This window comes from Porites lutea, chromosome 14, assembly GCF_958299795.1.
Source record: "Porites lutea chromosome 14, jaPorLute2.1, whole genome shotgun sequence".
Taxonomy (NCBI): Eukaryota; Metazoa; Cnidaria; class Anthozoa; order Scleractinia; family Poritidae; genus Porites; species Porites lutea.
Window position 1 is genome coordinate 18,871,494 of NC_133214.1, and position 15,066 is coordinate 18,886,559.

The 15,066-nt window shown below is 41.7% G+C and overlaps 1 protein-coding gene across 1 annotated transcript in view; it reads left to right on the plus strand.

The window, feature by feature from the left end:
• LOC140924219 (nesprin-1-like) overlaps nt 1-15,066 on the plus strand; it is a 102,592-nt gene that overhangs the window by 58,138 nt on the left and 29,388 nt on the right. The window contains exons 41-46 of the mRNA XM_073374255.1: nt 398-6,573; nt 9,666-9,977; nt 11,428-11,724; nt 12,693-13,022; nt 13,815-13,965; nt 14,884-15,050. Of these exons, the coding sequence (XP_073230356.1) occupies nt 398-6,573; nt 9,666-9,977; nt 11,428-11,724; nt 12,693-13,022; nt 13,815-13,965; nt 14,884-15,050 (7,433 nt within the window). The remainder of the gene's footprint in view (nt 1-397; nt 6,574-9,665; nt 9,978-11,427; nt 11,725-12,692; nt 13,023-13,814; nt 13,966-14,883; nt 15,051-15,066) is intronic.

Genomic DNA, 15,066 nt, shown 5'->3' on the forward strand with positions numbered 1-15,066 from the left:
TGTTCTTGACTCTACGACTGAATCTAGTTAACAGGGATATAGAGCACGAGGGTTTTCACGTCATGTACCGTTTTAGTCCTTTTTTTACTCCTGGCTTACACAAGTCTGTAAGAAGTTTTTGGATTGGTTTAATGAACGAGGGTACTGAGGTCCAGAGAGAATAACCGGAGTAATATATTGTGTGAAACAGTTATTTGGGTGTGTATCGGGGCGGGTTCCACAGGGACTCCCGACATTTCCGTAAAAACTGGTGTTGGGGAAAGGGTTCACTAGCTTACTACCCTATTTCAAAAATAAATTTTTTTAAAACTTATTTTATCGCGTGAGTTTGGATAGCTACAAAATAACTTCAACAAATTGAGAAATTGTACTACTGAGTTTATGTCCTTCTTTACAGCCCTCCAAGGCGAGGAAAGCTGTTTAAAAAATCTGGATGAATGCGCACTGTGGTTGAAGGCTGTGTTAACTAGAGCGGAAATACCAGAGGAAAGAATTGCGGCGTTTACTGAAGTGGAATCCCGCTACTCAGAAGTCGAATCGCTGATTGCAAAAATGGAAGAGTCACTTGCCAATGACGTTAACGAACCAGACAGGTCAGAGAAGGAATCCAAACTACTTCAACTGAAAGAAGATTGGCAGGCACTGAAAATGAAGGCAAGAAAGAAAAGGCGCCGTCCTGGAAGACTAGGAAGTGAACTTGAAAGTAACCAGGTCGTATTTGTGGGAGTACTAGCGGAGCTAAAAACGTGGATCTCAGAAGCAAGAGACAGATGCTTAGGGATGACAGTTTTTTCGAGTGTCCAGGAGTTGCAAGAAGCGTTGAGAGTCTGCGCAGATGTTAGAAGTGGACTTCCTGAGAAAAAAACTAGGCTGGAAGATGCCATACTGAAAGGACGAGAACTAATAACCGAGGTTGAGGATGAAAATGTAGGCAGCAAGAATGGTGTGGAAGCTCAGCTTGAAGACGTGAAATCGCAATGGGACAATCTACAGGAGGACTTGCGCATGCGAGAAAGTCTTCTTGAAGGTGCATTAAAACAAATCCAGGCGCTTGAATCTGATTTCGCTAAAGTACAATTAGTTGCAGAGGAGGTAGAGACCAAACTACACAATTTGACGACAGTCGGTGGCTTTCATACCGTCGAGTCAGAACTTGAGAGTTTACTTGGGCTTGTTAATGATTTAAAGGCATCCGAAGCTGAAATTATTTCAATCGAAGAGAGCAACCAGGCAGTCGATGCCAGCTGCCAGGCCTTGAAAGACGGTTTGGGTAATCGTGTGTCTGAATTGAAGGAAAAACTTGCTCATGTAAAGCAGGAGATCACAAGTCGCATCCAAGAAGATCAGGAGATTCTTAACCATCGAAACTATTTGGCAACGGAACTGTTACAGTGCCAAGAGCTGATTAGCAAAGTGGAAATGTTTGCCGGTGAAGAACTCAAATTGGAACAGTTGCCGCTTCTAGAAGAAGGCGTTGTGCAAGCCACTGAAGCCGTGGATTCAGTCGATTCCGCACTGGCGTCTTTAGACGTTAAAGGTGAGAAGCTTTTCAGCATGCTCAAGCCGTCTGAACAGAAAGTTTTACAGGTGGAAATAAATGAATTGAAGTCGCACTGGAGTGGCGTTAAAGAAAACCTTGAAAGGCGTTTTGCCACTAGGGCAGCCTTTGATCAAAATTTGAAAGCCACCAAACAGTGGATTGAGAAAGCGAATGAGGAAATTACGCGTTCACAGGTTCCATCTGGTGACCTATCCACATTAGAAGACCACTTGGCCAGGTTGAAGAATATCCATGATGAATGCACATCTCCTGAGAATGTTGTGAATGTCTTTTTAACGAACGGCAAAAAGATTGTTCAGGACGCCAGTGACACAGAAAAGGGTATTTTCGAGCTGCAACTGGCAGAGTTAAAAAGTTCATTCGAGGATGTAGCAGAGCGATCTAGAGTAGAAATAGATAAGGTTGAAGCAGAGCTGAATGGATATCGTCACTTTTTAGCGGAGTACCAGGAATTGACGTTGTGGATCGAAAACGAAAAAAGGCTCCAAGAGACTTTTCCTGTAGGCGAAGATTCTTCGTTAGAAATAAAGCTTGAAGAGCTCAGATCGAAAAAGCGTAACATTGACTCGAAAGAGGAGAAAATAAAAGAGTTATCAGAAATCGCAGCGAGAATTACAAACTTTGATATCTTTGGCAAGGAAAATGCTCAGACTCAGTTGCTAGCTTTGCAAACGTTATATATGGAATTGAAAAACAAAGCTGCTGACCAGGTTGAATCGATACAGGTAGAAAATGATAGAATGAAAGAGTTCAAGGCTGAGCTGCAACACTGCAAAGACATTGTACAAGACCTCGAAAGCGTTGTATCTGCCGAGTCACCCTCTTTTAACGAAGTTGGTCAACTTGAGGGTTACGTTCAAGAGCTTAAAGTGAAATTTCAAGACGCTTTGGCCCAAAAAACTGCCATATTTCAACTTGGAGAGAAGAAAGATGAACTTCCATTGGCCTCAGAAGCAGCGGAAAATTATGCTGAGGTTGTAAATAAATGGAAATCTTTGCTCGCTGGCTTCTCAGAGAAGATTGCGGAAACAGAGCGAAGAATTGCCGAAGAGCAGAAGTTCAACGACAGTTTCGAAGAAGTTTCAAGCTGGATGGAGAACGTGGAAAAAGAAATGGAAATTTCGTTGGCTTCCGTGGAGGCTCAGGAGGTGGAAGAAGTAGTCGGGCAAGTCGAAAAACTCCGAACATTGAACACTGAATGCGTTTCCTATGGTCAATTGGTTGAGTCGCTCCGAAGCGAAGTCGAAGATTCGGCGAATCAACCATCGGAAGGGCACGCAGGTCGGCTCAGTTCTTTAAAAGCTAGTGTCGAAGCGATGCATAAACGTCTTGCAGCGAAGCTTGGAGATGTAGAGCACTGTGTTAACGATGTGAATGACGTTAAGGAACGAATATCTTCGTGTAAAGAATGGCTGTTGCAGAAAAAGGAACTGATCGTCGCCTCGAACGAAGAGAGTATTCGGCCAGGGAAGGTGGAGGACCTGGAAGAAAAACTTGTGGAATTCCAAAATTGCAACCAAGAGATAGAAACAGTTCTTCATGATATCATGCAAGCGAAGGAGATAGTTGGTCAGGGTGTTGGAAAAGTTTCCCGTGCTTTAGAGGAATCCTTGTCGAAGGAACTCAATAGCTTGTGTGACACTCTTACGGGCTTACAAGAAGAATCTGCCGCTAAGGTTGTAGAACTGGAGCATTGCTTGGATGGAGTAAGAGAAATTGAAGAGCAAGTTACGCGTTATGAGACTTTGCTTCACGAAGCGGGTAACGTGGTACAAGGGTCCAACGAGAAGCCTGTCCGCTTAGAAGCTCTAACAGCCAATCTTGAAAAGTTGAGAGATCTACAGAAGGGCCTTGCTGAAAAGGAAAAGGAATTCCAAAGTTTTCTTAAAACAAAAGAAGACCTAGTCACTCAAAGCGGAAACCAAGAGAGGTTGGCCAAGGCAAAGGAGGATTTTGATAGTCTTATCAAAGAAATCCCTCGGGTTTTGAGTGAAACAGAGGTGAAAGTCAGTAACTATGGGCAATGTAAGAAAGAGCTCGAAGAGTCCTTGGAATGGTTAACCAATGCCAAAAGTTTTGTTGACTCCAATGTTACGTACTCGCTTGACGACAGTAGCGCTGAGGACCATCTTCGTAAACTAAAAGATCTGCAGCCCGAATTGGAGTCGTTTGGCGCTAAACTCTCGGTTATTGCAGAGAAGGGAGAAAATGTGGCTGTTATTGAAGGAGAAGGTGAAAGTAAGCTTAAAGAAAAACTTGATCGCGGGAGAAGCAATTTGGCAACGCTATGTGATGAAGTGCGCGTAAAAGAGGCGCATTTGGTGGCATTTTTAAGAGCAAAAGAGAACTATAACGCATGTGCAACACAGTGTAAACAGTCTCTGACTGAACTGAGGCGGTCTGTTGAGGAAGAGTGCACATGTTCAGCTATTGCAGAGAAGTCTAATGCTCAGCTTGATCTGCACAGGAAACAGCAGGAGAAATGTCAGGAAATAGAAGAACAAATTCGATCCCTGGAGGCAGCGGGTAGTCAGGTTTCTAGCGCGTGCGAGAATCAAAGAGAGCCGTTGCGAGAGAAGCTGATAAAAATTAAAAATGAATTGCAAGCACTGAATACGGAATCTTTGATTAAGCAAGAACAGCTCGTAGCGTGGATGGCCGAAATCGGTAATATTCATGAAGAAGTGAAGGATAGTGTAAGGCGAGTAAAAACTATAAATGAGTCTCTTCAAAGCTGTAAACTAAACGCTGGCGACATACGTGCTGCAAACGATGCCCTTGGCCAGCTTAAACAATCGGCATCAGAACTTGATGCCGAGAAAGAAAATGTCCAGAATATTGTAGAAAAAGCTGAAATGGTCCTGGGAAAACTTGAACCCGGCGAGAAAGAAGAGCTAGAGGAATCAGTTCGCGCGCTTCAACAGGCTTTTAACGATGCTGAAGAAGAATCAAAGGAAAAAGTTCGACAAGCAGAAGAGCATATTAATAACATTATCGAATTTGATAAACAATCTGCTCATTGTGAGAGTCTGCTAACTATTTACCAAGCCGCTGCCCCAGTTGACTTGTCATGCACAGTAGAGACTCTCGATGATCAGATGGCCAAACTGAAAAGGCTTTACGGAGATATGGAATCACGTGAATCTCACATGACGGCACTTCAGGAGAAGGAGGCTAAGTTATCACGTAATGAAAACTCACAAAGCGGTCCTACTACCCCGGATGGAAAGGCTGGAAAGCTGCAAGGAGATTGGGGAAAACTGAAGGCTTCAGTGGGTGAGAAGTTGCACGAACTTGAGCGATTAGCGGAGATGAAGAAAGATTTTGAAGATGACTATAGCACGTGTCTAGAAGGTGTTCGAGAGCTAGAAACAGCACTTCACGTGACAGAAGGCGATAGGGGTCCCGTAGACGCGAGATTGAAGCGAATGCAGAAACTTTGTTCTAAGATAAAATCTTATCGTAATAAACTAGATTTGCTCACTGACCGTTGTAATGAACTGCCAAATGTTGCCTATGAAGAAACAGATCTTGATCCAAAAAGGAAGTTGGACACTGTTGTCGGAAAATGGGAAGAGGTAAAAGAAGATGCTTTGGAAAAACTAAACGAACTTGAAAAGGAAAAGACAGAAAAAGAAAACATTGATAATGAGATTTCGAAGTTGCGCTCTTGGGTGCAAGATACTTGCGTGCCCTTCGTTCATAAAGAGATACCGCCAGTTTTTCAAAAGGACATGTTAGAAAAAGCTGTCATGGATAACAATGGATTTCTCTCCATTCTGGATACAAAATTTGCTTCGTTAGGGGAGATATTGTCCAAAACAAGAAATTTCAAGGGTGGTGGACAACAAGAGAAACTTATTGAAAGTATACGGGATATAGAAAGAAACTTAAAAGATGCTAAAGCTAAGTTAGTAAGCAACAGCGTTGAGATTAAAAGTCGCTTGCAACAACACGGTAAACTTGTGTCCGACTTCCATCGCGTAAGAGATCTGTTAGTAGAATTGAAACGTGGAAAAAGCGTGGAGTCTGCTGGGCTTGAAAGTGATAACTGGATTGAAGAAAGCATTAGTTCGCGGAGGATTGATCTGGCTAAACTTGAATCGTGTGGCGTGCTACTGTCTTCTGTGCCGGAGAAAATGGCCATAGCTAAAGCCGGACATGTCGATGTAGACGAGAGTGCGATTGAACAGGATTATTACGCTCTGACCGCAGACGTTCAAGCGATGAAAGAGCGTCTCACCGAGGAAACCGCACAGCTGGAGAAAATGCGTCAGTTTGATAACGATTGCGTTGAATTGTTGGCTTTTTACGAAGGTCTTTCAGGGCAGATCCGCGAAGTTAATCTGGGTGCTATTGCTGAGACTTCCAACCTTACTCATACTGAAGAAGAGCTTGCGAAATGCCGCTTAGCTGGACAAGAACTCTCTCAAACAGATGGAAATTTCAAATCACTGGTAGAAACAGGACCAGACATGTTGAATTTTGCGACTTACGATAAAAGACATAATTTAGAAAAACGGTGTGATGAACTTAAGGAAAGCAGAACTTCTTTGCAAGATCTGATCAATGACCAAGTCGAAGCTTTACGAAAGCTTGTTGCCGAGCAACAGACTTTAGAAGGCTGGCTGAAAAAGGCGGGAATTCTGATTCAGGATGCTAAGGCTTTGCTACTTAAGAACGAGGCCAGTGTGACCCTTGATGATTCCCGGATGTCAGAGAGGATCCAGGTTCTCTCCGTGCTTAACACCAAGCTAGAGGAGTATCTTGCGTACAGCGAAAGTTTACAGGGAAGTGGGAAAACCGCTGAAGTTGCGAGGATGAACGCTGAAATAATTCAACTGAGCAAACAGCTGACGGCTTCGGCAAATGATTTGCAGGAGTTTAAGAGTCAGTGGAATGCATTTGAAACTGAGGCTGCTGAAGCTGCGACAGTTTTCGCGCGGTGTGCTGCTGACCACTCTGTACCTGCTTCGTTACAGGAGGCTCAAGAGAGGTTAATAAACGTCAAGGTAAATAGCTTTTGTGTTTAAGAGTTATCTTCAACTGTCTTTCGTTTAGTCGTAATCATACAATTGGACTGACCAATCCCAACGGGCGCTGACAATCGAATTAACCAATCATAACTCGCGCGAAATGGATGCAACCCATAAAAAGCGCGAGAAAACGCCCACCGGCAAGTCATGATTGGCTTGAACTTTGCTTCTGATTGGTTGTGTTAACTAAGCCAGCAAGCCAACTGAGAGATCCAACTCTCAGTTGGTTTGCTAGCTTGATTGGTTACAGTGCTGCACCGGTGTCGCGGGGGTCGGGGTTCGAGTCTTGTTAAGCCTGAATTTTTTCAGCGTTTCTTTTCGCAACTGCAAAAGTTGAGTGATGGTCATCTTTGCATTTATTTCTTCATTTCGTGGCTGAAATATATGAAATTCATGTATTTATCATTTCATATGACAACTTTAGTTGCGTACCAATTACTGCTACCACTTCCCACCCATACAGCTGGTTGTGCAAAACTCGTGCATTTTACGGTACCTGTTGTAGTAGTGGTATTTTTTTTCTTTGCCACTTTTTTAACGTAGACGACTGTGACACGCGCAGAAGTCGTCAGTGTAGCAATTCCAAAACCACGGCAAAGGTTATTAGATTTAAGCTTTTTTATTAAAAAGCCTTGAATGATCTCTCCTTATACGTCACTCGCAAGGATACGCAAGTGTGTGTGCAAGAAACGTTGTACTTGTCAAAATTTTCTTCGTTCTGTTTAGATCAGAATGGAATAACGGAAAACGTTTTGCTTTTCCCCCTTTTGAGTTTCTCTTACCTTAAGAAGAACGATTTTGCTTGGGAAGATAAAGGCCCTCGTTGCTTGAATTTCAGATGAGATTTTGTCCTCGCTTTTCTTTGTTTCCAAGACAATAGCACAAGCTATCCAGCTTCTGTTATTGCTGTGACGAAACTAAAAGCATGGAACGGATCAGCAAACGATTTCCAAACGTTTAAAACTGCTCTTAAAATGAATATGGTTCCCGAAATTTTCTATTTTATTTACTTGGGAGACAACGCGGTAAGTAAACTTGTAGTTCGTCGCGATTTAAACCTACTCAGCAGATGTTGTTAGCAGTAGTTACTTAAAAAGCATTAGAATTTTGACAGGTTGTGTAAAATTGGTAAGCGAGAGGCACTATAAAAAGCTAGAGTTTTGTAGACTTCACCCTACTGATCACAATGTAAGGTTTTTTCTTCAGCCTCGAAGTGAGAATCGCTACAGGTTTCAAGTTATGTGCCATTTAGGAAAGAGTTCATTTTTTTCTGTCGCCAGTTCATTTAATCAGACCAGTCACAGCGACCCTCGGTAGTCGCTATGGTGTAATAGGCAATCAGGAAACATTTCCCGCTCAGTCGTTTAAATTAACATATCTATCTGTGTATAAACGATACGGAAGAGGATTTGAATATTTATATTTCCTGAGTTACTCGACTTATATTTGCGTGGTCATTATGTTATAATGTCTTCGAATAATTCCAATTTAACACCAAAATTCTCTGAAGGGGAACCCAATGTTTAGTCTCGTTCAACTAGTCAAGTGGCTCTTGGTAAAACGTACGACATTGATGTTTTTTTCAATGTTTTGGTTTATAAGTGCTCCCGTTCAACGAGTAACTTCTTTTATTAACTCTTCAATTTGCTTTTCAAGCCGTTGAAATCGAGAATTGTAGCAAATCGCGCTTAACGGTAAGTGTAACGAGCGGTCACTTTTTTTCTATCTAAATGAAGTTGTTATGGTTCGAAGTCTGTAAACCGAACGCTGAACTCAAAGAAGGGTTATTGTATTCACGAGTAATTTTTCCTAAAGCTGTTCGCCTTTAATGGTAAGTTTTATATACATTTCCTTCAAGATGAGAGGTTGGATTTCAGGTTTCTCCGTCGAATTTTTTCCGCTTAATCGAATCCAATGTTACTTTTTGTGTGTCATTTTCCCGCCATTGAATTTACGACAGTCATTCAATAGGCTACGTCACTTCTATTTTACCGATTGTAGCTGACTTTACTTAAGTCATCGCCAGATACGGAAAGATCAATCTCATATGCAGGTTGGTTATCTCGACGCGACGGTTTACAGTTGACCGCACGCGCTTTTCCTTCATCGAAAAAGAATAATTTTGTAAGACTGATTTATGAGCGGGTAATCAGTGTTTGATGATTTAATCCGTGTCTCTCATGTCTTGTATTCCGTTACTTAGTTATCTATGATCGATGTTTTTAATTTGCTTCTTATATCTATTATTACAAGAGGACGTGCCATATCAGTTAGAGGCTGCAATATTGTGAAACGAGGCTGAATGATTATTTATTTTTGACAACCGAGGTGCTGTTTTTGTTTTGACCTCGTGCTATCGACACGCCAGCAGGTTTTGAGTTGATCACAGCAGGTGGAAATCTGTGTCCATAAACTGTCTGTGTTATTCCGTGACCCTTTAAGCTCCAATATCCAAATACAAATTCTCCAGATTGAACTCTATACGTTTCCTCACAGAATTAGTTGAGAGAATTTGATGAAAGATCAAGCATTCTTCTTTTTTCAATCATTCTAGTAATTCTCCTAACCATTTCTATTGGTTATGAATTCGTACTGTTAGCAGAAACTTGATGTTGAGAGCTAGGGTTCGGGGGAGAAAAGGCAGTTAGTGAGGGTCGTTCGAATCTGTTTAGCCTGCGAGCGGGCGCTTGGAAGTTGTTGGCGAAAGAGGGAACGGGCACGCGCGAGAGAGACACGCGAGGGGTGACTCCTTCTGGCGCGCCCGTTTTTTGTCGTGCCCACTACTTTCAAGCACCTGCTACGCAGGCTAGAATCTCTTCTGGAGCTCAAAATTTTTTCCGAGCTTTCTGATGCAGATTGATTTCCCTTTCTTTCGAAAGATAAAGTTTTGTACCAGTAGTGAGTAACTAAGCCTAGGCCTTTTGTCGGGAATTGAGACTGGTCAGTCGATTTTTTAGTTATTCCTTAATCTTGATGATAATGACCTTTAATTACTAAGCCGTGAGAAGTTTAAGAATGATTAGATGTTAAATATTTAGACCATAATGCTACAAATTGTCTTGTTTAAGGACTTACTAACAGAGATAGGCACCAATGAGACATCCCTGAGCGCACGAGCTGAACAGGTCAGCGGTAAACTTAATGAGCTTGACAAGAAGGAGTTTGATGAAAGGCTTCGAAACTTTGGTGAAGAGTGGCAAAAAGCGAAGCAACGACTGAATGAACAACGAGAATTATTGGAGGACGGAATTTCAAGCTGCATGAAACAGCTCGAGGTCATGGAGCGGGCAAAGACGACTGCCAAGGAGGTCGATCAACTCTTGAATGAGATAGACGACTCAAAACAAAGCGATATGGAGGCTGTTGAATCCAAAACCGAGGTATTGTGTGTTTATAATTGTAATGTCTTGATCATGTTATAATTTTATATAAATGTGTTGAACTGTGAAATAATTTTATATATTTATGCGGATAAACTGTTTGACCATGCGGAAGCAGCATAAACTTCTTTATGTTTACAATATAATATCTAAAATGCGTCGTATGTTTATGCATAAAAACCTTCGCTTTAGTTTAATTCTAATTTCGTCTTCGTTTTTTTACTTCCCTTTAAATGAAAAACTCATAGTAATTCTATGCCATTAATTTTTGGCGTCTAGAAAGCGCTCATCGAAAATTATCTCAATTTTACAATTCAAATCGAGTCCTTATTTAAAGCACAGTATTTGGTCCCATATAAACTTAATGAGCGTGGAAGCGTTGAAGTTTATATCTGTTGAAGACATAGTTAACCTTTCTCTCTCCGTTTTTGTTAAGAATTCTAATTTTTCCTCATCCTTGTAAATAAATATATGGCTCTTAGAGAAACAGTTCAATATTTTCTAAGCTATTTTTATGTAGTTAATCTTTAAAAATACAAAAATACATCTTTAATTTGCATTTCGTCTTCAAGATGAACCTTACCAACATAATTTCACTTAAAAGTATTTTCATGTTCGGATGATGTTTTTACTTTAGTTTTCAAAATAAAGATATCCTTGTGGGAAGTTGTGTGTTTATAGGAGCAAATGACCACCAAGCCGTGCGATTTCTTCTCTTCATCCTTCAAGTCTTATCTACAAATTTACTGAATTGACCGCAAATCTCCAGCCATTTAAATTTGGTCGCGTTAATTTATCTTCTAAGATTTCGGAAAAGTTGAATTGTCGATGATTTATTTTGTGGTTTCATCGTCTGATAATTATTTTTGCCTTTAACCGTGGCTAGAACTGCGTTAATTTTTTATGAATACAATACATTTATAATAAGAGTGGGCGTCTGTCTTGAGTCGGAAGTAGTGTGGGTGTTTTAATTCTCAAACATTTTCTATTCAAATGGTGGAGTAAATTATGGATCAATGATATGAATAAACTCTGCATGGAATCAAAGATTGTCTGTCCAATATCGTCCTTTAAGCTTCTAGGGCGAAATAAATTTTCTCGCCCTTTTCTAAATTTCGGAGAAAAATTTCACTGTGTTTTAGGAAACGTGGCCGAGTGATTTTAGATTTATCAAACACAATGTGAAACGCGGTTCCTTGAACTTCTTTTCTAAAAAAAATTGCTTTTACATTTTTTTTGCCACTGTTCGGAGCACTTGAATCCCGTGCAAGCCAATTTTTATTTTTGAAGCTTTCTTTTCACCACTGCTTAAGTTGCGTACACAACTGCAACCAACTTTCAGGTGTTTACTCTTTCTTCCACAGTACTCTGTTTATAATAAGAGTGCGCGTCTTTCTTTAGTCCGCAGTAATCTCATTAATTCACTTTAGCCGTCTGCACTGTTTCCTAGGATCTCCGAGGAAAATTAGAGATTTTCGAATCTCTTGTCGCAAGTATGACTGAAATGGCCGCTTCTGTGCCTCCGACATGGAAAGAATCAAACGAACAAGAGACAACGAAGGAAGAATTTGACACGATTAGAAACAACGCAAGGCGGCGTCAGGCTGAACTTCACGAGACGATTTCCTTTCATAAACAATACCGCGAGGCTGTGGTCACGGCTGTTGACCGTCTCCGTGAAATTGAAGAAAAACTGGAAGGCAAAGAGTCCACTGAAAATGAGGCAGAAGACAGACCCCAGATTGAGGTAAGGGGTACCGTCAACCTATTGCTCGCGTAGGCTATAAGTGTTGTGATTGGATGACGTGCGCTCATAACCGCCGGCCTTGCTGAGCCTCTAGCGAGTATCAGAGACCTTTAGATTGTAGGACGGGGGGACGACTACGAGGACAAATTTCACTTGCAGAGTCTTCTCTAAAATGAGGCGGTTCGCACCCAGGAAAGCTCGGTTCAATTTCCTTTTTTTCACCAGAAAAGTTAACATGGTTATTTTTTGAAATAGAAATATGTGAAATCAATTCATATATAGGTACTGCGGGGTGAAGAATGAAACGAAAGAATAAGCCTTCTTCTTCAAACATTTGATGACTTGTTTCCTTCACTGCGACATTTTCACTGAAACCCGTAATAGAAGCGTTTTCCCGCCAAAGTGACACTGGTTCACGCGTGCGCAGTTCGTAGTATCAAGAAAATGTCGTTCTCCTGGTCGTCCTCGTCTTAGAATATAAAGGTCTCGAAACATCCTTTTGCATTTGTGGAGTTCCCATAAGTTAAGCGCACTGAATTTTTACCATTTAAGTCATTTTCTTTTTTATTTTTATTTAAAAGGGAGCTTTGGCAACGACGACGGCGACGGCAAACAGAACGTCAAAAAAGCAATCGGTTTATAACGCAAAACAACAACTTTGCACGTGCATCACGCTTTTTTGTACATTTCTTTACCGTCCTTGCACGACTACGACGTGAAAATGCCTAATTGCAAGTTTTACGGAGGACGTAAACAAGCGACGACGAATCTCTTTTTCTCTCTCCAAACTTGAGAGCGGTCCTCAAGAAATCAACTCCAGGGAAATTCGCCTACACTTGCCATTTTCAGTAAATTGGAATAAACTCGACAAAGATTGAAAAAACGAGAATACATTTGAAAACTGACGTTTTCGCTGCCGTTGCCGTCGTCGATGCTAAAGCTCCCTAAAATGTTTTTTTTTTCGCCAGGAATTGCAGCAAAAGTTGGACGATGTTGCCCCGCTTCTCCAAAATGCGCGCGAAAAGGGCAAGCTGCTTACCATGATGGAATCCCCCGGGGAACAAGGTATTAAAGTTCAATCCAAACTCGACGAGTTAAGCGAAAAGTGGGACGAACTACAAGGGAAACTACACGACAGAGTAGCAGATTCAGAAAGGAAAAACGAAGCGGTAGCTGCCTTCAACAGCGAGGTCAGGACAGTGGCAAAGAGGTTGAAAGAGTTGGCCGCCTCCACGGACGACCTCACTGCCATCACTTATGATTCTACGAAAGTACTGGAACAAAGAGACAACTACGAGGTACAAGTTGATTGATTTTGTTGATGAATAATTCAAAGGAGCCCATAAAGCTCAACCCTCCGAGGTTAGAATTCTAAATTGTAAAATGTTCGGCGTCCACCCCAAATATTAGGCTTGAGGCTTTGTTCCTTGGGTAGCCTATGTCACCAAGGCGACGCGGGGAAAGTTGATCTTTTTTCCGAATGAACTGTCTGAAGGTAAGTGTCTTAAGGATCAAGAAAAATTTTCGTCATGTTTAAGCCCGAAGCATGGAACTTCCCGTATAGATGGAAAGAATACATTACAGTAGTTATTCAGCTGTGAGAAAAAAGGGGTTGTCACTCCCCTCACCGCCCAATCCCCCCCCCCCCCCCCCCCCCCCACCACTCAACCCGTTCCCACTTTTGCCTGTTTCACCAGGCCGGAAAAAAAATAAAGTTTTGTGCTTTGCCTTTTAAGACTTTTAGCAGAGAAGTGTCCGATCTTCACGGGTCAGTGGACTTTTACCAGGCCGGAAACAAATAGAGTTTTGTGCTTTGCCTTTTAAGACTTTTAGCAGAGAAGTGTCCGATCTTCACGGGTCAGTGGACTTTTACCAGCCGGAAACATATAAAGTTTTGTACTTTGCCTTTTAAGACTTTTAGCAGAGAAGTGTCCGATCTTCAGGGGTCAGTGGACTTTTACCAGGCCGGAAACAAATAAAGTTTTGTGCTTTGCCTTTTAAGACTTTTAGCAGAGAAGTGTCTGATCTTCAGGGGTCAGTGGACTTTTACCAGCCGGAAACAAATAAAGTTTTGTGCTTTGCCTTTTAAGACTTTTAGCCGAGAAGTGTCTGATCTTCACGGGTCAGTGGAAGATCTCAGCAGCAGGTGTGAAGAACTTATGAATGGAGCCCCCTCCAGAGACCGTGAGGAGATTGGTGAGCAACTTAACACCCTCAAAGCCAGATGCGAAGATCTTGAAGGTACGCGCTTTTGAATCAAGAGTGTTGGTTTTGCGCCGCTAATGCAAATCACGTCTTAGAATGTTTGTTGTCTATCAAAGAGAGGAGCCTCTTTTTGTCTTCTTCTTAATTGAGAAGGAGCAAAGGAGGCTGTGTTTGAATCACATTAGCCTGCGTAGCCAGCGTTTCCGTGTGATTTCGGAGCAAAGAACGAGGAACGAGACCACGCGAAAAATGGCGCAAGTAAAATAGCGGGGAGGGGGGTTGGGTGGGGTGGGAAGGCTCTCATTCCATTTCTCGCGCGGCCAAAACTGAAAATCCCGTTCCTCGATCTTTCATTGCTCCGAAACCAAACGAAAAACGCTTGTTACGCATGCTAGAATCGAGTCAAGCAGCCTGAACTTCTGAAGTACAGTAAAAACCTGCGAGTAAGAACCTGCATTTTCTCAAGTTAGCCTAAACAGGTTCTTACGTAAATGGTAATTAGGACAAATTTAGGCTATTTAGATCATAAATAGGTTCTCATTTTCGAAAGGAAACAAAACGCATTGCAGCTAAGAGTATTTAGCTTATTCCTTGGTAAAATCTGCATACCATTGTATTGTAGTTGGAGTGATAAGGCACCTTTTGTCTCCAAGTAGGATCCTTACTGTTAATTATCTTATTTGCTGAGGTGTACAGAATTGTTTCCATAGAATTTAGAAAATAAGAACCCGTTTCAGATTTTAGGCTTAACAGGTTCTTCTATGGTGGGGGCCTAACTGGCAAATTTTAGCCTAACAGGTTCCTAAAAACCAGGTTGTTACTCGCGGGTCTTTATTTTATTATGCCTGGGTTTTTAAACTGCATCCCAGCAACATGCCGTCTCCCAAGCGAAAGAAAGGCTCTATTAGCAGAAGCGTCATTATTTATCATATATTTATGAATTGGTTGTTTCAGGACACGTCGCAGAGAAAGAAGAAGAATTTGAGGAAACCTTGTGGAGATGGCAGGAGTTTCAGAGTGAGATGGACGCGTGTTTCCGTAATCTTATTATGATAGAAAAATCTCTGGATTTTCAGACTGTTGACGATGGTGAATTGGAAGATCGCAGAGAGACGCACCTGGTAAGATTCATATAGA